The sequence below is a fragment of the Poecilia formosa genome, unplaced genomic scaffold (assembly GCF_000485575.1).
Source record: "Poecilia formosa unplaced genomic scaffold, Poecilia_formosa-5.1.2 Scaffold12, whole genome shotgun sequence".
NCBI classification, from domain to species: Eukaryota; Metazoa; Chordata; class Actinopteri; order Cyprinodontiformes; family Poeciliidae; genus Poecilia; species Poecilia formosa.
The window spans coordinates 1,855,669-1,883,470 of record NW_006799951.1 but is presented as its reverse complement, the minus strand read 5'-3'; the positions used below and the strand labels follow the sequence as shown (position 1 = coordinate 1,883,470).

At 39.0% G+C, this 27,802-nt stretch overlaps 1 protein-coding gene across 4 annotated transcripts in view; it reads right to left on the bottom strand.

The window, feature by feature from the left end:
- LOC103133541 (SH3 and PX domain-containing protein 2A) overlaps positions 1 to 27,802 on the bottom strand; it is a 60,548-nt gene that overhangs the window by 11,114 nt on the left and 21,632 nt on the right. For 3 of the 4 annotated variants that reach the window (XM_007545315.2, XM_007545316.2, XM_016667955.1), the window contains exons 6-8: positions 26,854 to 26,885; positions 16,696 to 16,824; positions 1,597 to 1,710 (exon numbers count right to left, since the gene is read on the bottom strand). In XM_007545315.2, the coding sequence (XP_007545377.1) occupies positions 1,597 to 1,710; positions 16,696 to 16,824; positions 26,854 to 26,885 (275 nt within the window). Of the gene's footprint in view, positions 1 to 1,596; positions 1,711 to 16,695; positions 16,825 to 26,853; positions 26,886 to 26,974; positions 27,125 to 27,802 lie in introns of those variants that run through there. The other variant, XM_016667956.1, reaches the window with a different exon arrangement.

The following is a 27,802-nucleotide window of genomic DNA, read 5'->3' as shown; positions in this document are numbered from 1 at the left end:
ATATATATGTATGAATCCAGGAGGTCAAACACAGGAGTCATTCCAGTATTGGCCACACCTCATGTATTGTTTTACTTCATCTAGGAGTCATTAAGATGTTCCGTGCCAACAGAATCCTGTGCTCTATAAAAGCTCTTTGTTTAACCAGAGAGTTGGCAAATCCCATATATTTTCCATTAATACTGTGCCTTCACTGATTGAACTGTTTCAGGTTGAGTTAAACGCTCTCCGCTTACATTCTAAGAATTAGACCCGGCGAAGGCCCATCACTGCGTCCAACACTGAAATAACGCTGACTGGATCCTGACTTCAGTGCTACACGTCAGCCTGTTATTCTGGTGAAAACAAATCTCTATAAAGTGTGTTTGCTATTAAAGCCTTGGACGGCTCTCTCTGACTTCAGTAAACTCACGAACCCTAACATCAACACTCAGCATCAATTTGCAGTGATAAGCAGACAATGCACAAAACAGTGTTAAGTCACATCAGAGCTGGTTTTCTTTTGAAACCGCAGCCATAATTCAAACAGTATGACTTGTGAAATGTGATGTTATTTTTCTGTCTCTGCTGCTGATGAAAGCTCGTGCCTCTTTCGTGAGCTCACTCCAAGGTGGCCGTAGCCGTTAATGCTGCACTGTATCCTTCCTACCTACGGCTTTACAGTACATCACTTCAGACGCTGCGGTCGGGTCCCTCCTGGCACCTCTCGGTGTTTACTCAGGTTTGAATCTAAACTCTGTTAAAGTGAGGCTGTAATGGCAGCCAGACAGACAGAGAGAGGTGTTCAGAGCTGCTGGACCTCAGCTGTCAGTGTGGACTTGCTGCAGAGACGCTCACCTGAGTTTTCCCCCACTTTGTTGCGGATCAAGGGTTGAGCTGTGTGTGTGTGTGGGTGTGTGCGTGTGTGTGTGTGTGTGTGTGGGTACAGTACTTTGGAAAAAGTATTCACACCCATGGAACCTTTCCACGCTTTGTCACGTTACGAAAGCAAACTCCAGTGTATTTCATTGCGATTTGTATGTGTCAGACCAACGTGACTGTAAAGTTGCATTTTATTTCAAGTTTAAAAATTAAAATTAAATTTTAAAACTGTAGCAGCCACATGTAATCAGACCCCTTGATTCAAGACTTTGTAGGAACATCTCCAGGTGGAGTCTTTTGGGAAGTATCGCATCTGGGTTTGGATTTCCAAAGACTTTTTTTTTTTTTCTCTCATTCTAGTCAGTTTGCCAGGAGAGCAAATATTCTAAAGCTTCCCAACCACTATAATTTATAGATTTCCAATTTTTAATTTATCATCAACAACTACTGGAATCAACCATTTTTTATACTTGACTTGATCTTTTGGTGATTGCATTGTATTTCTGTCTTTCTGTTTCTGTAAAGCACTTTGCCAGGCTTTATGAAAAGTGAAGTCTGATAGATTGATAGCATGATGCTGCCACCACCCTGTTTCATCATGAGGTGTGTTCAGCATAGGCAAACGTTGAACAAATGTAAGGGGACTTTTCTTTAAGCACTGTTATGTGGGTAAGTAACAGAATATTTGAGGATGTATTTAGGTGGGTGGCGACAGAAGTCTGTGCAGTGACTTACCTTCCCCTGCTTTGGAAGCACCTAGCTCCAAGTCGTCCCGTGTCCCATTGTGGGAGTTGAGATAAGTAGCTGGGACCCAACCCTGCTCCTCTGCAGTGCTGACAAACCACCAACCTGTCAAACGACAACAGAGGCTGAAAAACAACAGGACTTGCAGCAAACCTTTGTTTCACAGCAAGCCTCAAGGTGCATAACGTATCAAAACAGTGTAGATTAAGCGTCACCAGTAAAGACAGGGCATAGGTCTGCACTGTTAAAAAAAATAACAGCAATGAGCTGCTCTTTAATTCTTACAGACGCTTCTGATAAGTTGGTTCATATTTGTTTTATTTAGAAGGCTCTTACTTAATATATCATTTTAAACCACAAACCATGAATCAAAACCTGCATGAAAATTCTTGTGAGTTTCCTCACACGGTGACCACTTCCACTGCCAAGAGCATCGGAATGAACACTGGCAGGCTACGGGTCGACTCATGACAAAGTTTTCCTTTCTTTCTGCATTTCATCCCAATCTGCCAAACGTTTTATTGGGCAGGACACAGCTGAAATGCTATTCTCAGGCCAAATTGTCCATTTGCTGTGCAGGAGATGACATGATTTAATTGTACTCAGTACGACGACAATTTTCTGCTGACAGCCTCAAAAGGGGGATATGTGGATTCACTTTAAAGTCAGATTGTAATGAAATGAATAAGTGAGTGAGCGCTAGAGTACATGTGTGTGCTCATTATGTCTCAACATTTCTGCCAAATAAGCAATTCATGTTAATGCCCTCCTCTAAAGTAGGGTACACTCTGTGAAGCTCTGCGAAGCTCTGACCTGATATATCTTTGTTCATGAGTCAAAAATGCGAGTTAACAGTTCTAATATGCAAAAGTGTGCAAAATAAACTGTGTGAGCACCATCTGAAGAAATGTGGCATAAAACTGTCAAAAACTGTCACTTTCACAACAATTTTAATGTGGTTTTCTCAACATAATGAGAGATGATTCAAACCAGATTTTTACATGCTAAAAACACCACCTTTTTTATTATCTTGTACAAGGTTAAGCTTTTCCTGTTTTAGATCAAATATATAACTATTTCTACTTGGAGTTCTTAAGATTTTTTTCACATTCAAAATTTGACACACATTTCCTAATTATTTTTTGTATAATCACCTTTAAAACTGACTGACTTAACGCAAACATTTTTTTAACAAGTTTACGACGTTACTTTGAGGGAACTTTGGCCCGTTCCTCCCCAGAGATCTTGTGCAGTCAAGTCAGGTTTGAGGGCTTTCTTGATCACACACCTTTTCAGCTTCGCCTACAAATCTCTTATGGAACTGTGATCAGGGTTTTGTGATGGCCACCCTGAAACAATGACTTTGTTGTTTTTTGGGCCAGCTTATGACTAATCTGGTGCTTTCCTTAGAGTTATTGTCAATTTGGAAGCCCAATATGTACCCAAGATTTAACATCTTGGCTGATGTCTTGAGGTTTTGCTTCACAGTTTCCACATAGTAGTCTCCTCTCATTATGCAATCTAATTTGGTGAAGTGCATCGGTCCTTCTGCAGCAAAACACCCAAAGACTAATTTCAGATGGGTCCACAATTTTCTTCCTGATATGTTATCAGATTTCCTTTAAGTTCCATGATGTCACATAAGGAAGCGACGTGTTTGAGGTGCTAATTACAGTTACGCCTCCAATTAACTCAAATTGAAATAAGCTTACAAATTCATAACATCATTGTCTGGGCTTTCCCAGATAGCATAAATGCATAGTAATAGTAGTGCATGTAAACAGCTAAATGTAAAGAAAGTAAAATAAAATCTTTAAAAACTGTATCTCGTTATTCTGCCATTTAGAGAAAAGAAATATTTTGGTAATCCTAACAGACCTAAAGGAGGATATGAAGAGTAAAAGGTTTTTTTTGTTTGTTTGTTTTTTGGTTTTTTTATGAAAATACAAGAAGTTGGCCATCTAAATGTGTCTTTTTGTTTTTGAAAAAATAAATAATTTGCATGGCTCTTGAGGAACTCAGAATACATCAAACTGTCAGTGCATTACCAATAATTGTTAGTTAAGAATTAATTAAACAAGTAAAAGTGGAGTCAAGCTATGATTGGGAAACACCCACAGATCCCTGCAAAAGAAAAAGCTGGCAAAAAAAAAAGTGCTATATTTAATATGCCACACACCCACTCAACCCCCCACACACACACTATTTGTTGTGGTAACAGGACTACAATATGGCTGACAGCTGTGTGGACGACCCATAAAGAGGACAGAACTGTTCCATGACACTTTCACAGCTGGTCCAAACCTCAAGTGTACAGTATTCTGTGAAAGTCTCATGGTATAAAGTGCTACGGTTGCTTATGATTATCCATAACAGTTATGAGAAGAGCAGAAGGGAGATTAATACATTTATGAAACATCAAAGAAGAAATGCATGTAGAAATGGAAAAATGGGGGGAAAAAACAGACTGACCCAGTGGAGCATAATTGAAAAGTGGAACTAAAACTTTTGTTTTTTTTCATTACTTTTTTGAAATACAAAGCTGAAAAGTGTGGCATGCATCGGTAATTAGCACCCTTTGGTCTAAAACTGCTAAACTATGTTCAGGAGTTGCTTAATTAGTAAGCAGAGTCTGGTCAGTATGAATATGGCTTTTTTCTTATATGTACCTCAGACTTTTGAAAACATGAGTGAACAAAATAACTTTACATTAATCAGAGCTAAAGTTGAGGACAACCTTAAAACAAGGTTAGGTTTTGAAACAATACCACATCTTCAACAACTCAATGAGAGAGCCAAGATGGCCACGGTAATCCCAGAGGAGTCAAAAAGAACAAAACCACCATTAGTGGTTGTCTTGTCCACTTTAGAGATGGGTGTACCATGTGGACTCATTTCACTGAGAATGATTCAGCTGTCGGCATAAAAACTCAAAATATGTTCACCATTCCAACATTTGATGACTAACATAACCATAACATTAACTTCCCGTCAAATTAAGCTGGAAGCTAAAGGAACCGCAGACGTTCTGTTGACAGACGTAAGAATGTAGTTCTCAATGGTGGCGACAACGAATAAAATAGTCCCAGATCTGTTTGCAGCTTGATGTATAGACTCTGGCATGAATGTAAAAAATGATTTGTCTGATGCACTTGCAGCGTCTTGCAGATTACAACATAAGGCACGCTTTTCATATGGAGACTTGGGGAAAAAAATGGAAACTGCAAAAATGGGAATACTAATTGGGAAGGAAACAAAGGAAGTATTCAAGAAGGCATACAATAAAAAAAGGAATGTCATAGAAGAAAAAAGGAAAGTATAAATATATTTTAATTCTCTGACATTTTCTTCCCATACTTTTCCAGACAACATCAAATTCCAAGGTTTCTGCATCTTGCAGATGGATATAAATTATGGGCTAAGCAACAGCAAAACACATAAAATGCTGCACATTGAGAATATTTTAGCAGTAGTAAGCCATTCACTCCAGGAGGGTTGAGATAAGAAATGATGTCTGGCTCTAAGATTTTCTTATTAACAGTCGGAAACATAACAAGCCATGTAATATTCTCAGTCTTTGAACCAAAGCTTTGATTTGACTCAAAATGCCACGCCTATAAATCAGACTGAAACTAAAAACCACACAAAACACATCATGCTGCCCAAAGAATTCAAATCAAAAGAAATGAATGACCGATTCCCTTTCCCCACAGTGCAAATCAAAGCCTTTTAAAAATATGAGCAATATAATTAATTAGCTTTTAATTGCAGTGTCATCATCGCTTTCAATCACTTCAGACTTTGCAGTTTTGAGATGTTGCAATAGCTCATTAGGTCGGTGCAAGCATTTAATTAACTCTCGAGTGTTTAACAGCTCATAAACCCAACTCTGTTTATGGTACACCAAATGAAATCAACCACAATAATAATGACTCAGCAGGGGGTAGGACCAAAGCGCCTGGATGCTTACCTGCAAAGTGTCATTTTCGCCCGCTTAAAAAGTAAGCTGTGTAAGAGTCGGGTGTCTGAATATGCTTTATTTGAAACCCCCGGTTGAAAGCGCATATAGACATAAAACATATGCCGCTAATCTAAGATTACTGATTCAAGAGGCTTATAATGTTCAACCATCCCTCCATATGGCAACTGAACCGAACCACCGAACTGAACCGAACCACCGAACTGAACCGAAGTTCACCGAACCTCAAAAGAAGCAATAAATACCCCAAAACACGAATGCACATTATGTAACTTTGTAGTTTAAGATCAGACAGGTTACAATTATAGAGAAGGAATAAGCAAATTCTTTACATCTTTGTCCTCATGTATTAATTCACAGAAGGTGTGCTCCTCTACTGTTGTTTACAGGCAGCATAAATTGATAGAGATACAGCTTTAGGAAGCCGTGCGGTGTAAGCTGTATGTTTCCAGTAAAACACACCTTGAAATTCCAAACATCTTGCGTCCTATTTTAACAAGGTTTGGCCGAAATGGAGGTGATGATCCTTACTTTTTGGACGCCGATTTCAGACCTGATAGGGTTAACATTTTGTGTTCTTTATAGCAATACAACTCCTCAACTGAGGTCATTGCAAAAGAAACAGCTGTTTTGTGTGTGGGTCTCCTGCTGCCAAGACAGCAATTTTGCAGAATTACACAATCCTAACTTTCAGATGAAATCACGCTCTCAAGTCTGCGTGGATCTCTGGAACTTGTTAACCTTCATGTAAATGTGCTTGTATGATCCACAGGGCCTTGGTATAAATGTTTCAGAACACAAACTATTTAATAGATGACAGATTTCAAATATATAAAAAAATATATAATGTAACAGTATGCAGTGTCACAGTTATGTCAAATGAGATCTCTTTTATAGACGCCAAGAAAGGAAAGACCAATGGTCAAATTATAGGAGTTGAGGGAGTACAGCTCTACATTTGAGTACCCAAAGGTGAAACAGAAGATAAATGATAATTAGATTAAGTAAGTTATGATCTGTCCCCTCCCTGCTTCTGATAAACTGAACAGATTTGTTTCCAGAAAACAAAATATCTCGAAGGAGTGTGAGTGTTTCCACAACTACATCTGTCAGAGCAACTGTCTGATTCTGATAAAGATGCAGTGATGTTTCCTAATTGTAAACGTTAAACTCTTGGTTCAATCTGGTTAAGTTTCATTTACAAAGAACAGACAGAAGAAATCTATCATTTTCCAAGTGTGGTTACAGAGTCGTAGTCGGGACCAAACAGTGGCAGGGTATCAAGATAAAAAAAAAAAAAAAAAAAAAAAAATTTTGCCATGCCATTTCTATGGTAAAAAATTGTTTGAAAATATTTTAGTTGCACAAAAACATGGAAAGTGATGGTGTGAAAACTAATGGTGCATTACTCCTTTGTTACTGAATCACTGTCGCAAGCAACTTTTGTGATTCTGTACATACAGATTCATGTATTTGAACATTTTTCTGTGGAACGCAGTTTCAAAAGATCCATGGAAAAATTGCCTATTTTTAGTAAAAGTATTTGAAAGATAATAAAAATTGGGAAGCTGGCACGATGACTAGCACTTGAGACATCCTTGGCTGGTCCTTACAAAGCAGTTTTCCATTTCTTTGGCCCAAAGCGCAGAAATAATAAAGACGTGGATTTTAGCTTCTGTGGTACTGTTAAGACGGTTTTTATATTTGGTGTGAGCTAATAAAACAGGCAGCCATAAGCATTTTTAGCAGGGGGTCTCCGTTATTCACAGATTTCAGCTATTCGCAAGTGGTTGTGGTCTCCAAACCCTGCGAACGCTGGTGATCCACTGTTTGAGTAATATTTCTTTTGTTGTTGTGTTCTCAAATAAACAAGCACACTAAAGTTATAATAGATAAGGAAGCTGATTGCATCTACCCACCTCAGTAAAAATAGTAAGCAAACATTAGCACTATTAACTGGTGCTATTAGCTTGTTATGATTCTTTTGGTCTATAATAAGCACAATGTCAAAAACTGATTATGTTGTGATAATCTCTTAAAGGTCTATCCTACTCCAACTATGTTTATAAATCATAAGAACTTCTCAACATTTAAACGCAGTTTGCATTTGTAGCCTCTGCTAATTTAGGTTTAGTACTTTGAATAGCACAATAATCAAAGATCAAATTCCAAAAAGTATAACAATAGGAAACTCAATGGCCTGCTTTAACAATAGGGTTATGTATAACATGAATATGAATAAAAATAAAGCTAGTTTTAGGCCAGTTGTGCTTTCATTTATAATTAATGGTTGCTGTGAAGAACTTAAACTTGCCTGTGCAAGTTTTGCATACTAGAACCCAATTAAGTAAAGTCAGCTTTTAAAGTTTGACATTTATAGAGTTGACAGTGAACCCCTGGCAAACAGAACGTGCAGTTTGTGCATCTGGAGCTCAGGTGTGTGTTCAATGCCATACAGCACTTCTGAAGTCCACATGGAGTCATACTGTGGAACAGAACAAATTCTCTGCAAAAGAACTGTGCTGTTTCTGAACTAAGGGCTTTAAAAAGGCACCAGTGGACTTATTTCAGCACAGTTGAGCACCAACTCAGTTTAAATCAACTTACGCTGCATGCCGGTACCTGAGAGAGAATCTGAGATTGAACAGCACAGCCATTAGGTAAGAATGGCACAAGACGGGACTTGTTAAAATCCAAAACAGATGTGTTTGTCTTTCTCTTATCTATGTCTGACAACTTAATACTAAAGTATCCATTCAGAAATATGAAACATACAAAAAAAATACAAAAGCTTAAGCGATACTTTCAGAAGTCCCCCTAAAACCCTAAAATGCTTCTATAAAAAAATACTTATCTTATGGCGTCATCGTTATAAATTTTACATTTCTCTGCATGTTTCACATAGAAAAAATATTACAGGGATCTAAAGTTAAGAACTGAACAATTTCTACTCCATCAGGACAGAGGGCATTTAGTTTACCCATTATATCACCATCTTATTTTACTTTATTTATCACCTGGCTATCTGGGGATGTACATGCGTTCTGGGAGAGGCTCCAACTGATCAAATGATTTTTAGTTGAAATACTCTGAAACAATGTTGGGGATGCCTACAGTCGGAGCCACTTCAAGATGGAGATCAAGTAATTCTGCAACCTTTGAGCAGCACCTGTGGAAATTATGAAGCAGTGGAGCATCTGTGTAGTATGTTTAGCTTCTCATGCTGAAGAATATTTTAACATGCCCCCCGGACCCCCCCAAAAAAAAATAGTGGCAGGCTGGTTTAACTGAGTATAAAATTGTTAAAGTTAGAGTATCAGATTCTAAGAAAGAAATTTCTGGTGCACCGTCTACATAAAGCTTTGTTTCCTCTTGCATCACTAAGACGTAAGGCAGACAGAGCGTGATGGAGAGATAATAGGTTTTGGCAGCTGAAATATGTTTTTTTTTTGCTCGCGAGTGTGGTACAAAAACATAACCAGTCCTCACAAAGACTTCAAACTTAACAGTAACATTCAGCATGCAAGGAATTATGCCCATATACAATGCCACACTCAATAAGAGCAGCACATCACTCCGACTTCAGACATTATTTAAATTGCACAGCAGTAAAAGATTGATTGCACAGTTAAAATGTAAATCAAGTTCAATTTATGGTGCAGTTAGGAGAGCTAGTGAGAAAGATAACTTGGGAATTACATTTTTGGATAGTACGTGTGAACAAATACATCCCAGGCTCAAAGTGTAATTTATTTCTAGTACATTCCATTCATGCAAGTAACTAAATTAGTGTAATATTTAGTGTGACAGGAGATACCAGAGGTCCAAAACAAAAATTGAGGTGTACAAATATGGCATATAGCACCTTTTGCAATTGCATGCTCAAAACAGTATGCCACTGCACCCTTGGAAATTTATCCCTACCCTTGCAAAAGTTTGAACTATGAAGACATTACTCTTCCATATGGGAGAAGAACACAGTCAGTAACTTTGTTTTATGACATGAAATGATGAGCAATGCCTGGGCTCAGCAGAGCTACAGATATATGATCCCACTGTTAAGGAGAGACAAAAAGTCTATTTATTTCCAAGTTGTCTGCATTTATTAGCAGTAGATCCGAAATGAAAGTACAAAAAGGTAAACCATGCAATCAAACACACCCACCAGCAGTGACCTGAGGCACAGGGGCGAGGAAGGGTGGGAGCCAAAAACAACACAAAACGACATTTAAGACCTCTGTGGACAAAAAGAGCAACCTTCACTTCGACCAGTTTCTGAAAGGATCCCCTCATGTTCTGAACGAAGCCTTGGCCTATGGCTCATCTGCTTTCCTGGCTCCACTGGTTGATACACAGCAGTCCTTCAGCATAAGGACTGACTTAAAAAAAAAGGTCCAGCTAGTCAACCTTTGATTCAGAGAAGCTGTTTTTGTCTCTTCTGACGGACTTCTGACCACTGCTGTGACTACTTTTACAACTTCTATTTTTGTGACGCCTCTGAAAGATGCAACATATAGAAGCTGCCGTCTAGGCTGAAATGCCTGGTTTAAGCCACCCACTTGACTTTCCATATCTAAAAATACAGTTTAAGGTTAATTTCTTTGGATTGTCGTTAGTCTTTCCTGCGTTAGCCTGAAGGAATGTGAAGGATGGGGATTGCTCTGACTGGATAATGTGTCTTCCATCTGCTGCGGCAACCTCTGCACAAGAAAAATCTGACATTTAACACTTGGCAAGCGTCGTTGACAAGAATTATAGGTTTTTTCCTCTGTTATACAAGGAAACATGTTCCTGCTGAAACTGCAAATACCAAGCTGGTAAACTGAAGGTTTGAGGAAAAACAGCAAAGATGTTGCCTCTTAGCTGTTCCTCCACATCCGGCACAGAAGAAGTGGAGTAAACATCGTTATATTTAAGCTTTGAAGTTTCCCCCGAAACGAGAATCTGCAAAGTGGCAGCATTTCACAATTTCCACATTCCTTGACAACAAACTGTTCGTCACTACAAAACATCTGTCATTCCATTAAGTTCTGAAGAGCTGAAGGGAAGGTGTCAGAGCACCCAATAAATACTACAGATTGTTAGCTCCCAAACTAAAAACACCGTTTATAACCCTAAATACAGTCAGATACCTCCTGTTTACTGCTTAATTGCTTATTCCAGAGTATTAGAGTATTGGCTATGCCACATAATATTTGGACTGTTTGTTGTGTCCCATATTATTGATAGAGACCGATTAACCAAAAATGCATGATTTTGAACATAGGAAAGAAGCACTAGCATTGAATATACAAACTCAACGAGTGTAAGGCTAGACTGATTAAGACAAAAATACAAAACTGCAAGGAAACATTACTAACCACTTCAACACATTGGACCCCTCATCTATCATTGTAAAAATCAAAGTAATGTGCCAGAGCTGCAGCTTTAATTGTTGGTTTTAAAGGGGTCAAAGAAATTGTTTCTCCACTTACAGAATTGCTGTGATTTTTGATTTTTTTTGTCACATTTAATGTTATAAAAGAACATTTCCAAACCAGACAAAAATAACTTCAGAAAATAGAAAAAGTAGTTTTTAATCAATGATTTTATTTATTAGGAAGAAAAGCAAATCAAGTCAACCTTGAAAACATTTTTCCAGTAGGTCCTTAGGCACCATTGTCCTGCTACAATTAAAGACCTTTGACTTTTTTTTATCAGCAGTGGTTTTTCAATTACTTAGCACAGTTAATTAATTGAAAAGATAAAAGAGATTGTGGTGGACTTCAGGAAAACGTGTAATAAAACGTGTAACGTGTAATACCCCATGTCATATAAAGAAAACATTAACAGAGCACTGAGAGCAAAAGCCCTTGCGTTGCTCTGGAGGTGCATTGCAAACGTCTGCAACTATGACAGTTTTTCTAGCAGTACATGTGCAAATTACATATATTTTTATAATTTCTGACAGCTTTAAATAGGGTGCAAAGTTTAAAACTGATGAGTTTAAAGTGTTTGAACTGACCTGCAAAGCTGCTAGCCTGGATTTGGATAGCATCCTTTCCAGAGAGTGTAAATGTAGGAGACGTCCTGGAGGATCCATTAAGCCATTATAATGAACCAACCTCTCTGAACCACTAACTTTGGCAGCAAAGTGCTTTTTCCATTTTCTGTCCGAGTTTCTTGCAGAAAGCTAATCCTGAGCCAACATCTCCCCACTCATAAAGTAGGCAGATAATATGGACAGCAGAAGGAGGAAGGAGACAGTTTATGATTAAAAGAAGAAAACGTTGACTCAACACGTTCTTCGGCGAACTGCTCAATTTAAAGCTTACGTTTTATCTCCACAGATCGTTGCGACATAATGTTTTGACAACCATCTTTCTGCTGGTTGTTATAACCGGTGATGCCATCATGCACGCACCGATCTAATTTAAAACAACTCGGTCTGCTTTAATCCCAACAATCCACCGAGTTGCATAAGCTACTGTTCCAACTGAAACAAAGAGCACAACACGAACTGTATCGTCAAGGCAGTGCAATGGAAAATACTCGCTTGGCTTGGGACAGCAGGCTGGAAAAGTGGAGAAGGCTGAGCTCGCCTATAAGTCTGACCTAGATTTCCTGTCCTGTAAAAGCCATATGTTATCTAACCAAAGTAAGAAAAGGCTGATAGCTGCATGAGGCTGCAGTCGCAGTCAATATTTAGAGTACAGTAGCTTTACTGCAGGATGTCTGTTAAGGTCTTCAATGGTGGAAAAATAATTTTAAAAAGTTTAGCTTTCCATTGACAAAGGTATGCAAACGTATGTATACCGCTGGATTATTCAAAGTTTCTCCATTACAACCACGAGCTTTAATGTATTTTGACGGGATTGTATGTGATGAAATAATACAATAATGCTTTAGAGGTCTGCTAATAAGTAAATTGTAGTTCAACTTTTGTGTCAAATAATGTGTGTAGCAATTCATCTGTTGAGTGACGGCCCCAGAGGGTTATAGAGAATATTAGTGCAGAAACCTGATCATGAAGACCAAGAGCAACATCAGACAGGTCAGGTGTAACATAGCGAAGAAGTCTAAACCAAAGTTAGGTCATAAAACAATAACCCGAGTTTCAAGCATATGACACACCACTCTTCAGTCCTTTATTCACAACTGCAAGCCTAGCCAGGCATGGCTGTCCATCTAAACCAAGAAGCTATGCAAGACAGCGAAGAAGGCCAAGATAACGCTGCATAGATCCAGAGCTCAGGTGGGAAAATCAGGCGATATGACAAATATAAGTTATGCACTTCACAAATCTGGCCTGTTTCAAAGAGAGGCAAAGGAAATGTTTAAAGTTTACCACAACATCCGCACGGTGCATACAGTATTAGGCTGTGGGGATGCTGTTCTTCAACATGAACAGCAAAGCATGTCAGATGATAGGGAGATGAAGGAGATGGGGATAAATGCAGAGGAATCCTGAAAAAAAAACCTCAAGCTGAGAGCTTTGAGACTAAGGTGGACGTTCACTTTCCAGCAGGACAACCATCAGCATGCAGTCAAAGCTACAAAGAAGTAGTTTAATTCAAAGCATATTTGTATACTAGAATGGCATAGCAACAAAAAAAAATCTAGGTTTAACTGCAATTTAAATCAGTGGTAAGAATTAAAAAACTATGTCTGCAGACTTAGTTTTTGTTTTTTGTTTTTTTTAAGGTTTTACAGATTTTTCAGTCTTTAGATGTGCAAATCTGACAGAGACTACCACGAAAACTGCTTTCGAAAATGTGGGAGAGGTGAAAAATACATGAATGCAACCTACTTCTCCTATTTTTATTTGTATAAGTTTGAAAATGATTCATTATTTCCCTTCAAAATAAAATGCTGTTTTTGTTGGTCCGACATACAATTCCAATGAAATACGTTGAACCTTGCGGTTGCAGCAAAGTGTAAGGAGCAAAATTAGGGTGCATGACTAGTTACTGAAGTTCTTCTCCATTCAAAAACACTGAGCACACAGAGTCGTGCTGGTTTAAATCTGCAGAGCTTGAGAATCTACGAGACCCATTTTATCAAATGAAGCAGACACTTTTAGTGCCTCTAATTCAGCACATTCACCATGTAGCTGTGCATTACACAGAGCAATCTGTCAGACACCATTAAAGGGTTTGTACTTATCCTGCGAGGAAGTGGATGCTAAATCAAGTGAGCCCTCAAATCTTCTCAGGACACACTTGGTCTTGTTAGTGTTGGCAGAGGGATATGGCGTAATATCACCCAGCCAAATGAAGCGGTTTCAGCTGACTGACACTGCAGGAGGTGTGGAGATTTTAGGGAAGAATAAGTGCAGAAAAAGGTTGTGTTTATTCATGCAAAATGATTATTGTGCAATAAAACTGTCAAAGAGACTGTTAGTGTGTCTTTAGAAACCCTGTCTTCTAATATGTTCCTTTCTATGCCACATGTAGTTAGAAATCCAGAAAAATCCCAAACTATTTTGTTAGCGACTCTTACACAGCTATTCCTTTCAAATGCAAGATCATCATATGGAACCCAAACAGCAAAACAGATCTTTACGACTGAAGTAGAGGCCAAAATGTGCCTAGAACCTGCTGCTGGTTGAGAAAAGAAAGAACGATGTGCTTTCTTAAGTCTCCAAGAGTATCTAATAATACAAAAATATGTTTTTATGAATGTTGTTAGTTGCTTTTGTGAAATATATCATGTTTAACACTATTTCATCATTTCTTTTCTTCCCCCACCAGTTTCCAAAAACATTGCCTGATAAAAATGTAAAGGAAAAAATTTAAAGTGGCAGTTTCTTCACTGCTTTTGCAAACAAGTATCGTCAACCAACCTGAGGAAAAGTGTTTATTGGATGACCCTTGTCAACTTCCTTTAATAAAACTTCAAAATAAAAGTCTAAATGTCATAGAGTCTGAAGAATATAAAAATAGAGGCGACTGTTGTGTGTTTTTTTAATTTCACAAGATCTCATGCTAAGACATCTTGTAACCAAAGTTTAAGTCTTAAAGTGCTTTCGTCAGCTGCCTTATATGAGTTATTTCCAATATGAATTTAAATTGTATGGTTCTGAGCTTTTAAGAAGAGGCCCCTTGGGGTTCACAGTTTGTGTTCACCACTTTGCAACCCCATAGGAGATGATCTGCTAATATGTCAGGCATTGCAGAAGTTCTGGAGTATTAAGGTGCAGGAATATCCACCCGACTGTGGCTCCCCATTGGGGCTGAAACTCAACTGGAGCAAAGAGGAATAACAAATCCACAAACCCGAAGGCGGAACATGTGACACTTTAAAGTAACCCACCTCTGTGGACCTTTTTCCACAAGGACCAGTGTGGCACTCACACCCACCTTGAAGAGGCAGGTCAGCATGCCTTCTTCTTCACAGTTTCCTGCTGCATCTCTGTTTCTCCTTTCTGGCTCGAAGGAACACATGATTCCCATTACTGTTTTACTGTCTCAGCAGACCGTTAAAGCTGAACGTCAGACCTTGTTACCAGGCCTTTTGACTCTGCAGTCGCTCTTTTGCTTTGTATTAGGAATTACATTTAAGAAAGCGAGTCAGGCAGGTGCTTAGACCAGGTTTGGAGCATGTATTTGTCGATATGTGTAGACCTAATGCAATTGTCAGCTTTGTATGTTTCTTTTATTTTTCTTCATTTTTGTGGAGAAGCACAAAGAAATCAGCTGTTGACCAGAATCAGATGATTTACAATCTGATCGGCTATAACTGGTGACTGGCCTGGTCAAAAACTCAAAATGTTTTTGTTGTTGTTGTTGTTGTTGTTGTTGTTGTTTTTTCAGAACATTAAACACATCACACTAATATCAAGGGTCTTTGGTGTGAATATTGTTACTGAGTGAAGAAGAGATTTAAAAAGTTATTTACAAAATAAACTTTATTTTCTACCTATTGAAACATGTCAGCAGTCAGCAGACTGTGTGAGAGTGAGAGAGAGCAAGCCTTATAGTAGATAATTGCTCATTTTGTTCCTTTTCAGCTTTCAACTCCTGTCTGCCATGGAGGATTCTGGATTGGAAAATGTTAACAACCCTCTTGTTAACACTTAGGTTCTTAAGGTAAGTTAAGGTAAGAATTCAGTCTTCAGTCTTTTAGTGCTGCACCCCAGGAGAAGAATAAATATAATTTCCATTTCCTTTACAATCACAATGGGAAAATGTTGTATTTGTGGGGGGAAAAAACTGCACATTTCTTTGTAACATCTGTCTGTTCCTCTTGGTAAACTTGTCCAGCATGTGGCATTGCAAAAAGGTTTTATTGTATTCTGTATCATTGCTAAACTGGAGGAAGAAAGGACAACCCCCAGTTCTCTCTGTCATAGTTTTTTTTTTTTTACACAGTAGATGCCACCCACCCAGCCAGTCCGTGATCCAACAGGCCAGTCGGTGGTGCAAAACAGACCGAGTGCGCCGCTACTCTGGTAAATACACAGTTGGGCTGTGCTTCTAGTCATGCTTGCTTTTTTAATCACTAATGTAAGATGCTAAAGACTGCCAAAGTTCAGCCACAAAATTCAGATTGGTGCATCTCTTGTTTGTTTTTTTTTTTGTTTGTTTGTTTGTTTGTTTTTGTTGTTTCAAAGTAATTCAAAGTAACTACTGGTGTCTATTGTGATCTAAACACGTCACAGCCAATTTGTTATTTTAAATTATTTGAATCAAATGAGCTTGCAAGCAACTCATTAAACACTGAATCATGTGCACCTTAAAACAGCATCTTCACTCTGTCTCTGGGCTCTTTCCAGAGGTTAAACAGCTGACTAAGGGCTCTCTGCAGCTGGCATTTGTAAACCCGGCATGTCCTTCTGGCTTCCCATTAAAGTGGGGAAGAATAATTAATATGAGTCTGGAAGACATTCCTCTTGCCAGAGGCAATATTTTGGCTCCCGGCCAAAACCAACAGTGGTTAAAAAAAAAAGAAAACAGGGCTAAGTTCGAGCCAAATAAAGCATCCAGATGGCGATGAGTAACAACAATCAAAGTTCGTAGAAAACGGGTGAGGGGGATAGCTTGGGAGGAGCACACAATATTTGATGAACTGTCAGTCAGAGCCTGACATACACGTAGCAACACATGGCGCCTTTTGTTTTGATTACTCACCGCTCTCGCTCTTCTCAATGACGTCGACCAGTTCACCCGCTTGGAGACTGATTTCTGCAGGCTCTTGCTTCTCGTAATTGGCCACCACCACGTATTGTTCCAGGAGCATGGGGTCCGAAGCGTCCAGACCTGGTGTTGACGGGAAAAAACATGCTGTCAGCCAGCTGCCAGCCATAGGTCCACGAGAACGGCTGCTGGACACCCGTTGTGCCATAGACCCCTCTGTCTGTGTAGCCAATTGCAGTATTCACAGGGTTCGGTGCATTTTCCCTGCAGCCTAGCCATAGAGCTGCATCCCCATCTAGCTGAACATCAAGGGCAACAGAGCAGTTGAAGCTCTCTGAGAAGAACTTCAAAAAGAAAGTGATCAGGCCATTACAGGCGAAAATCCATTCTGTTTTTGCTGAAGGGAAAGTGTCCTTCCCCAGGTCATCAGATGCAGCTGGGCATGCAAGCACAATATTTTTGAAGGAATTGCAACAGCAGTGCAGATAGAGGACAGAGAGCTGAAGCCAACTGAAGACAGGACAGAAATTTCTGAGAAAGAAATAGTTTCCCTTGGAAAATAAACCATCTGCTAAAAAGCCTCCTTCTCCTCAGTGGGGTTGGAGCTGGAGGAAGAGTAGGGGGGTGGTGCAAGCCAATCATAAGAGTCGGCACTAGGGTCCTTAAATGGAACCAGATGAAGGGGCTGGAGTTTTGCACAGAGGGGTGGACCTGTGGCTCTGTGAAACACTAGAGCTCTGACTCCAGCATGCAGCCCAGCCAATAGAACTTTTCTTCTCGCCACATCGCTAAGTTAACCATATAAACGCTGGCAGTGACTCCGCTTTTCATTCGCTTTGTTGCTGTGTTCCTGACAGGCTCACCACCCATCCTTGCGCCAGATTTCTGGTTCGTAAGCAAATAAGATAAGTGACCTCTCAAAAAAGAACAAAGACATGTTTGGATTTGTGGAGCCATTTAAACAGCATGCAACTTTTTTAATACAGCAATTTATCGTCATCTGCTAGTGTCAAGTTCCATTAACTGGGCTGCACTGAAGACGTCGTAATGAAGAATCCTTTAAAATAACCATCGCTGAATGAATTTTACAGGAATGTGGAAATGTAGACCTGCTGAGGCTTTGTTCAAACTGTTTGTTAATAGCAACTTCAGCTGGACACCAAGTTCAAAGCTGCTATCAGAAGAAGCTACTGCTGCAGACAGATTCCTCACACCGCTACATACCACCGCAGACAGCATCTACAGGCATCATGGAACAGAAATCTTTGCACATCATCACTATATTCACAAATTTGAACTAAACTATTCATAATCACAAAATTCCAATAAAGTACCTTGAAGTTTGTGAGACAATAACATGTGAAAAAGGCACATGATTTATTCCCATCACTGGTGTCAGAGCCTCACTTTGAGTTGTGAAATATTGCGTCTTGTGATAAGTTTCAGAAACTTGATTAAAGTGGAAAAATTACTTCCAACACATCATTCTGCCATAATGGTTATACGACTTAAGAACTGTAGTCGTATAATGCAAGAATACACTGTTGAACTTTCTAGTATTTCGCCAAGCCGTAATGTATTTGATTGGCATTTCATTTGCTTGATCAACACAAAGCTGTGTATAACTGTGGAGTGAACGGTAACTTGTGATTTTTGGGGAATCTTTTTACCAGCTGTTTACATCTACAGACTGCAACGTGTGCCTATTCTTATTCAGCTCTAACTAATCCAGATTGGATGGAGAAAATCTGTGACCAACTCTTGAGTGTTGACACAGAGTCCTATTTGTAGGTCTGGACTTTGACTGGGCCTTTGCAGGATGTGAATATACTCTGCTCTAAACATACAGCCGTTGTAGCTGAGGGCTACTTATCTGTTGGAAGGTAAATCTCTATCAAGTGTTATGCAGCTTCCACCAGTGATTCCACCAAGTTCATGGATGTAATGAGACAAATAAAAAAAAAATAAATAAATAAATAAATAAATAAAAAAGTTAAGGCAGGAATAGTTTTGTGAGGCACTGCAAGTGGATAAAATTAGCAATGCTACATAGTTCAGCCAATACTCATCACACTTGCCACACTCTGCAGTGATTAGTTTGTGGGTCTGAAGCTATTTAGGAAGGATTGGAACAAACTGCTTTCAGAAAGAATTGCTTTTATTTTTTTTTATTATTTCAAGATCTAAGGTCCACTCTAGTAAAAAGAAAAAAAGACTCGAAGCCTCACTCTTCTTTTTGTGAACTCTATCTACAATATGGGAGAGCTATTACCTTACAAACCCAGCCTCATCAGCATCTCTCTGAATAATGCTGCCAAAGAGTCTGACACTCGGTTACTGTGGTTGGGCTGTGGTTTCTGATGGCCTATCTATGCAAGATGTTTTGACAAACCACAAAGTTGGAAGCAGAAAAAAAAGAAAAACTACTTGATCAGTAAATAATGTGACAACTACTTTACTTACAATTTATTGTGACTTGTGACTCAAATGCTGATAAACCCTATAAACGTCACCAGTTTTCAAATATATACAATAATTGCCCATTTAGAGCAGTGTATTTAGTTTTTTCAGAGTGTGCTGCAGTCAGTTCACTGTCATATAATATGAAAGCATCTCAAATGTATTTGTTAAGACGAAGAGATGATTATTGACATTAAATTGATATTTAACTATTTCTTGGCTTTATTTTGAATACTCCTTATTCTTTTCAAGATCAGTAAGTTTCCCAGAGCAGTAAAAAAGAAAATATGCAAGTGCAGTGCCTTGCAAATGTATCCATACTCCTTAAACATCATTGCACATCTTCAGTTTAATTGGGATTTCATATAAAAAATTAAAAAAAAATCATAAAAATCTGAAAGGTGTGGTGCGTATTTTACCATCTTCACTCTAAAGCCCTAAATAAAGTCCATCTGCCTGTGTGGAAACTATCATCAGTACAGCTTATCTGTGAAGATCTTTGACATTTGTTTAGAAAAAAAATGAGACAGAAACTTCCTATGGGGATGCTTGTCTACAGACAGTGTGGGGACGTTGCTCAGGGATGTTGGCAAGATGCAACTAAATACGAGGCAATCCTGAATGAAAACACGCTGAACAAAACTTGTGACTGGGGAGGAAGTTCATCTTCCAGCAGGACAATGGCCCTAAGCATGTCAGAACTACACTGGGAGGGTTTATATTCGAGTTGGTTTGTGTGTTTGAATGACTCAGTGAAATTTGAGACTTACATATCATTTTTCATACATCGGGAATACAGTTGAAAAGTCAACTTATTTCAGTAACTAAATTCACTAAGTGAAATATATGGAATAATTACACACAGAATGGACACGTAAAAATAAGTCATTATTTTATGAAGTAAGTGGAATTAAAGTAATAAAATTATGCTTGTTTCTCAAAAGATTCACTAATGCTGTTAGAAATGGGTGGGAAATGTGAGGCCAGAGGAGAGGGACTAAAGACTTTGTCAGCAAAGTCAACAGGAATGAAAGGCAAAAGCTGAAATTTTGGCCTCATTCAGGAAATGAAATGTTTTGCAGCAGCAGGAAGACAGAGCCAGAACAAGAAGAAAATATGAGAGGAAAAATGTGAGTGAAAACAGCCCCGGACATGACCTAGGTCAAATTTGTCACAAAACTAACCATTTCAAAAAAGACCACAGGTGAGTATTGCTGTTAATGCCAAACACATTTGTGAAGTTTTAAAACTTTAATCATTCAATTTTTCAAAGACTTGTTTGCTAAGATGGCCCACATAGTAACAGACTTTGTATAAAACTCTCAGACTCTACATTTCTGATAGCTGCATGAACAAATACCTTAAGGAAACACTGACCTTCATCTGAAAACATCAAGCATTTTGTATTGAATGTGGAGTTCTCAAACGTTACAAGCTTTATGTTCAGAAAATGTTTCGTCTTGAGTTCCGATATTTATTCCTCGAGGCCACTTTCTCCTTATCCGTCCTCACTCAGCTTTATAAATGTGTCTCCTGTTCCCACCCCGGCACACCCAAAGGTCCTAATTCCATCCAACTCCCACCCTCAAACACTCGCTCCATCATAAGCTCCATCCGGAGATGATAACCACTGAGAGTTGCAATGATTCATCACCATGAGACTTATGTTACAATTTTATTCCAAAGTATTGTTACGTTTTTGTTTTTTGTTTTTTTGTTTTGTTTTCATTTTTTCTTGTTTAGGACCTGAAAGTCTGCATGTGTTAACTCCACATTTTGAGCCCCAGAAAATCTCTATGGAGGAATAATTTAGCTAAGAGTAGTAAAAACTAGCAAAGCGTAATGCCTTTGTTTGACTCATTGGCAGCATATGTGCAGCTGGATTAGAAGGAGACACAGATCTGCTGATCAATGTAGTACAGATGTACTCGTGTCACTGAATCAGTATGTGTTCCCCGAAAAGAGAAGGGGGGACAGAACACAATCGAAACAGAAGCAATATTATTGAATATTATTATTATTATTCGATGATCAACTCGTATTTTGCAGTCTAAAGACATTAAAGTTTTACTAAAAACCTAACCTGCTCCAGACCTAAACCTGGTGGGAGAGGGAAACTACTTCACTGTTCAATATGTTGAAGAGGATTTCATTCACATGGAGCAGATATGGAATATCTTCAAATTCAACTGGATCTTAAAACAGATCGTGCAACATAGTAGTTTCATCTTTTTATTTTTTTTTCTCTTTCTGTCTCTCTTTGCTATAATAATACCAATAGTCAACACCATCAACCTAATCAAAATCACTCAGAAGGGAAAATAAGATAGACTGCACATGGTTGCGCCAGAGATACAATGATTCCTTCTCACAAATTAATGGTTGGGACTTGATGAAAAGCATCATGGCTCAGTTGACAGTTAATATAAACTAATAGTAAATGGGAAAACATACGAAGCTGACACAGTTTGACACTCGTGTGTTCAGGTTATTCGATTCTTTCTTAAAATTTATGACCGTGGACTGTAACGCAACTGCACGTTGGAAAAGCCTTACACATTTGAGCTCTTCTTCTCGTACAAAACCGCTTCTGTCCTGAAACTATTTTGAGCGAGACCCTTCAGCTCTGCCTCCAGGGAGGGAGTCTGGTACGACAAATGGTCACTTATCAGAAACAGAGAAGCCAGTATGGGGCCTGGTCTTGGCTTAAGGGAGGAGAGAGCTTCCTCCTAACCAGAGCTCAGTTTTAACAAGAGAGAATGAAAACCCGACAGCAGTTTCAGCTTAGTACATTAAATGTAGTTTCGATCATCATTTCAAAGATTATAGAGAAATTTCTCTCTCAAGTCTTATAACGGATGCTGTAGGTTGGGAATATTACACACAATTTTCTTTACTAATCACAAATATTTATTTTTAGTTTGTGAGATGCACCGAGCAAACCACTTGAATTTTAGTGAAAACTCAAAAATCAAACCGTTTTTTTGATCAGTGAATGCACCACACATAAGTGCCTCCAGAGTTAGCAATAACTGTCTTTGGTGTGGAGGTTGTTAATGTAGGAAAAAGACTCAGAGTTAGCTTTCATTAGACATGAGCTTAAAAATTAAGTCAGGTGGTCCACACAAGCTGTAAGATGTTGAAATAAAAAAAAAACTGTGGTTTATGCATCCAGTTTCTCCTTTGCTGTATTCTGTAACAATTATCAAAAATGTTTGGATCACAGGGTTTGGCCATGAAATTATCGATTTGCAGCTCACCGCCTCGCCGACTACCGCAGTCTCATCGCGGATTGAAGGTGGAGATGTTTTTGTTGACGTAAATTCACAGGCGAAGAAACGAGTGCAGTCTGCTGACTATCGAACCACTTGCGTGCAACACCCAGCTCAGTCCAGCTTGTCCTTCCCCTGAGGTGGTTCCAAAAAAAATGGGGAAGAACCGCGCAGTAACTGCAAATGAAGACTAATCCAGCTGGGGATAATTGGAAGGGAGTAGATTGAAAGCCAAGCTGAACAAAAAGGGGCTAAAGAAGCCAACTTTGGAGTATTCAATTTCTATTTCTTGTAAGCTGAGATGGACTTGGAAATATTAGGAGTCGTTTGGAAAACTCAGAATAAAGGAAGTACAAAGAGTGTGATGTTTACAGATTTATGGTAGCTGTGCTGTTCCCTAATATAAGATACCAAAGACAAATAAACACGTCAACTCCAAATCAATTTGTCCTCGTTTCAAAGAGTAAAACACCCGTTTAACAACTATTGCTTCCTTTCAAGTAGATGGTGTGACGTCGTCTCTGCCCCTAACATAAAGAAGTAACGACGGTTCACGGTCGGATTAATGGAAAAACATATTTTGAAGGCTGTTAATTAACATGCTGAGGTTCGAAATTGGCCGCACCACTTTGATCAGTCCCTTTGTATTTTTTTTTATTTATTTGGGAAGAAAACTAATAACTAGAAGGAAAACAGCAGTAAATACTGGAGTCAGCAAGAAGCACGACGTTTACTGCTCCATTTTTTAAGATGGAAACATCTGTATGCATCGGCTAGTCCATCTGTGGTATCTGCATGGAGTCCAGAACATTGTTTTGTGCCCACGTCTCAGCCACACGCTTTATCTGAATATTTTTTTGCTGCATTCTTGTCAGCACTTCCTTCTCAGCCAATTTGTTTGATGAAGATATCACATTCCCTATGACAGTGGAGGAAAGATATGGTTTAGGCTTCCTTCATTATCATCTTCCGGCTCGGCCCGCTCTTCAGCTAACCGGGCGTAATGAAACCCGTCATTTACTTCTGCATGTAAACTATTTAACAGCTCACTCACACAAAAGACGTAAAAATGTGACAAAAGTTTGAACAGAACTAAATATGGTGGCACAAGCCAGAATCTGCAGCTGTTCCAAAAAAAAAAGAAAAAGGAGAGAAGCGAGTGCTGGATGTCAAAGCCGTTTAGAAAAACCGACTGAGCTTAATGACTTCCTTCTCTAGTTTGCAATCGCATCCATTTGCAAATACAAACAAACATGCAGACCTCCTGACCCACCCAGTGTCTGACCCATTACCCTGCCCCCACCTACAAGCATGCAGTTGACACAGAAACAACCACATGCTCTGTGCTGTATACAGACAGTAGCCATCTCCAAAGATCTGCAGCAAAAACAAAGGCAGCAAGTCTTGCACTGACAGTGCATCAACATGGTCCCCACTTGCCACGTAGGCTGTCCTCTCCTCTCCAGCTGCTTTTCACATGCACTACACACCCCCAAGCACTCCGATCTTTTTCTCTCCTACTTTTTTTTTCCCCAAGCGTCTTCTGAGGATCTAACTTTTGTTTGACAGTCACATATTTAAAAAAAAAAAAAAAACCCTGACGCTTTCGAAGATGACACGATGTTCCTGAACCTCAGACCTGTACAGCTGTTATGACAGCATGTTTCTTCATCAGTTGCAGTCATCTGACAATGATTTATGCTAACAAGCAGTCAAGCCTAAACGCTCATTTATATGCCGGAAAGGATGCAGAAGATCTCCATAAAACGGCAGGACGGCTGTGATGCACCGGTAAGCCTGGGCTGTTTCAACTTTTAAAAAAAAAAAAGGTCAAGTTTTACTTCAAAACAATAATTGAGACCTGTAAAAACAAACAAAAAATGTGTTTAAGTCTCTGTTTATATAAACTATTTTTCATTTCACCACCTTTAGAAAATCTCAAACAGACTTTACTTAGCAGTTGCTGGTTTCAAGGTTTGCCATAAAACAAGACAATAGTTTTTGCTCCAATTCTGGTATTTCTGTGTTGTCATTAGTTGCATGTTCAGCTGCTCCATTTAACCACATGCATGACATAGAAAAATATATACATCCATCGTCTGTACCACAGAGTTTGGTGCCTAACTCCAGTGGTCATTGGGCAAGAGAACGTCCTGGACAGGTCAGTGGTTAAATTTAGGTATGATGCAAATTTGCAGACTTAGGCAAAACTGTACATCATACTTGCCATCCATTGTTTATAAGTGGCTATGCAGGGTCTCCAAGGGTGATTTTTAGAGACTAATTAAAATTCAGATTTTTGGGCTATGCAAGGAAGCCAAAGTACCCCGACATTACCCACGAATGTAAGAGGACGCGACATAAACAAAGTGAAGAAAGGCTTTGTTTGCTATTGGAACCAAGGACGTTTGGCCTTGCAGCTGCACCACTGCAGCCCATCATTAAATTCCTTTATCCATCTTGTTCTTTTGGTTTTTCTTGTTGTTTTAAATTGGGCAGGGTGAAACCAAATGAGATTCATATGGTAGCAGCATACCATGCGAATCTCAATCCTAATTTTGACACCAACAAATCACATGAAAACACTGTCATGGCAACAAAGGGACTGAAAGCTTAAAGTGAATTATCAGCTTTGAGTTAGTGATTCTCCGATTTCCTCTGCTTGCCAGGTAAACAGAGCTGAACCTCTAACCACTCACAGTTTTGTGGTGAAAAGCTACATTCTCCTCCTCAGGGCAGGGGCTCAGGAAACTCTTCTGGATACCCCAGCACCATATAATTATGGAACCTATAAGCTGCAAGTACAGCAAAAAAAACTCACCACAGACTCACTTTATCTGCTATCCTGCTTTAAAAGGGAAATATTACTTTTAAACCACTAATGTCCAGAAAGGGGACTACGGTGAATGTTTCCAAATCAAATAATTACAACAGCCAGAACAAAAGGAACAAAATCTTAGGACTAGGTTGCTGTGTGTTCTCACCATTGTTTTCATTACTGACCATTAACCATTAAGGACTAATTAATATGAGCTGAGCAGTGAGAAGCACTGGAAAATGGCTCAAGGATTTTTTAACATTACAGGTCTGATAGCTTCCACAGGCTGAATATAGGCTTAACACACACATACTCTCACACACACACACACAGACACACACACACACACACACACGCACAGCTGAAATAAGACAATTTTTCCATTTCTCTATGTGGATGGAATCCCCCATCATCTACCGCCTCAAAGCAATGGAATGAATACTGAAATAAGGTAGGGGTTTTTATTTCACGTTGGTGAAAACTAAACCTCTTCACCCACAAAAAAAGAGCAAAGTTGTGTCCACTTTTCACCTACTGAAACTTTTATGGTCCAGCTACGACGCAGGCCTTCATAGCTCCAGCGCGTAACAGAAAGGATGGCGTAAGAAGCTCCATCTGACTGCAGAAGAGCGTTTAATTTAGTAATACATGTGGGTATTCTAAGACTGCACACATGCAAGAGCGTGCACATACAAACATGCAAACTCTGCACAGCTGTTCACTAAACTGCCTTCATACTTTTCCTCCTGACTCCTACGCTCATATCCCCCATGCTCAGCTGAGTCACACTCTCTGCCTTCCTTGAACTCTCTTACACACACACACACACAGCAAGGTTAACCCAAAAGCCATAGCAGGCAGAGGAAATGAAGAAGCACTAACAGGTGGTCTTGGTCTCTATGCACTGTATTAAACAGTTCAGAAGTGAAATGTAAAAAAAAGAAAATAGTGTCCACTAACAAAAAACTTGTGTCCATAACAATTTAGCATTATATATTCCTGCAACATCATAATCCCTTAAAGAAATTAATGGTGGTGACGTGCCAACATTTTTTTCAACAGTTAATCTTAAAAAAATAATAATCAGCTATTTAATTTAACTTAATGTAGATAATTACTTTGGTAAACAGAGCTGAACCAAGGTAAAGATAGTGAGGCTTTTATTGCAGAACAGGCCTACAAGCTCATAGACCTTTCACCATCAATAGTCTTATATTTTTTTCTTTGTTTTTTTTTTGTTTTTTTATCAGATTCCACTATGACTTTTTATGGCACAACTGGAGTGTTTGTTGCAGTTAGTCTCATCTGACCAAAGCAGTGGGTTTTGATTAAAGACTCGTTTACATTTAGGTTTATGCACAGCAAAGGCTTCCTATTGATGCAGCTCTTTAACAATCCCTCTTGTGCATTTTGCCAAGAAGACCATAGAGTATTACATATCCAGTATGTGAATCGTAATCTGAAGAACAACATTTCATTTAAGTTTTTGTGCAAAATACATTTAATTTAGCTCTACAACATGACCTCAATGCCAGACTGTCAATAGAAGCAAATCAAATAGTCTATCCAACATTAATGGCAAAGGCTCAGAGATGTTCTTACCTGATTTCCGTTTTCCAGATCCTCCACAGTCTCTGAAAAAGAAACAACACCAGAGAACCATGATCAGAGGGAGCGAACATTGATCGAACTGGATCAATCTGGTAACCAGTTACATCTGAACCTCTTAATGCAGAACATCCGAGTGCAGTTGGCACACAACTATCAGCCAAGCCCTCGTGGAGAATGCATGCAGAACTTGACCCACGACCAAAGGGAGGGAGTCCGGGTGGGACAGAAATGGGTGAGTCGTACAGTAATGATGCCAAAAACGGAGCCAAAGCAAAACTTCAGCCAGCATACCATGTGTAAATGCATTATATCGGTTCTAATATTAGATGCCAGCGCCGTGCAGCTGCCTAGTTTTAACAGAACGGCATTTATTGACCGGATAACAGTGTCATATCTCCCTGTGAAGTCCCATTCATGCTCTGATGTGAAAGGTTTCTTTCTTGAGTTCACACTGTGGCTACACTCAGATCATTAGAGTGAGAGAACCTGTTCTGTTCTTTAGCCTACTAAAGTCAAAGAGGAGCAAATTTCCACTCACTATGCTTATTCTAAATGTCAGTGTGTGACTAGAAATAGCAAATCCATTGACAGAAAAGTCTCCATTAGATTTTTTTTAAGTAAATATTTTAAACCTTGATTGGTGAAATACAGTTCTGTACTTATTAATTCTTAGGTTTCTTTCTAAATGTTGCACCCGTTAAATCAAATATGGAAAGTGTGTTTTCTTGCTTTGCTTGTGCACAGCATTAGCTCATTCAGAAGAGATCATTTTTGATGTCTGTCATTTATTCTCCAGCTGTGCCAGAGGAGTTACACAGCAATTATTTTGCAATTACTAAAATTAGTCAGAAACACAAAATGACTACATGACAAATGCATAAATTAGTTCCTCATTAAGGTTCTGTCCACTCAGTTTGAGTGATCGCTCCTCATCCCCTAA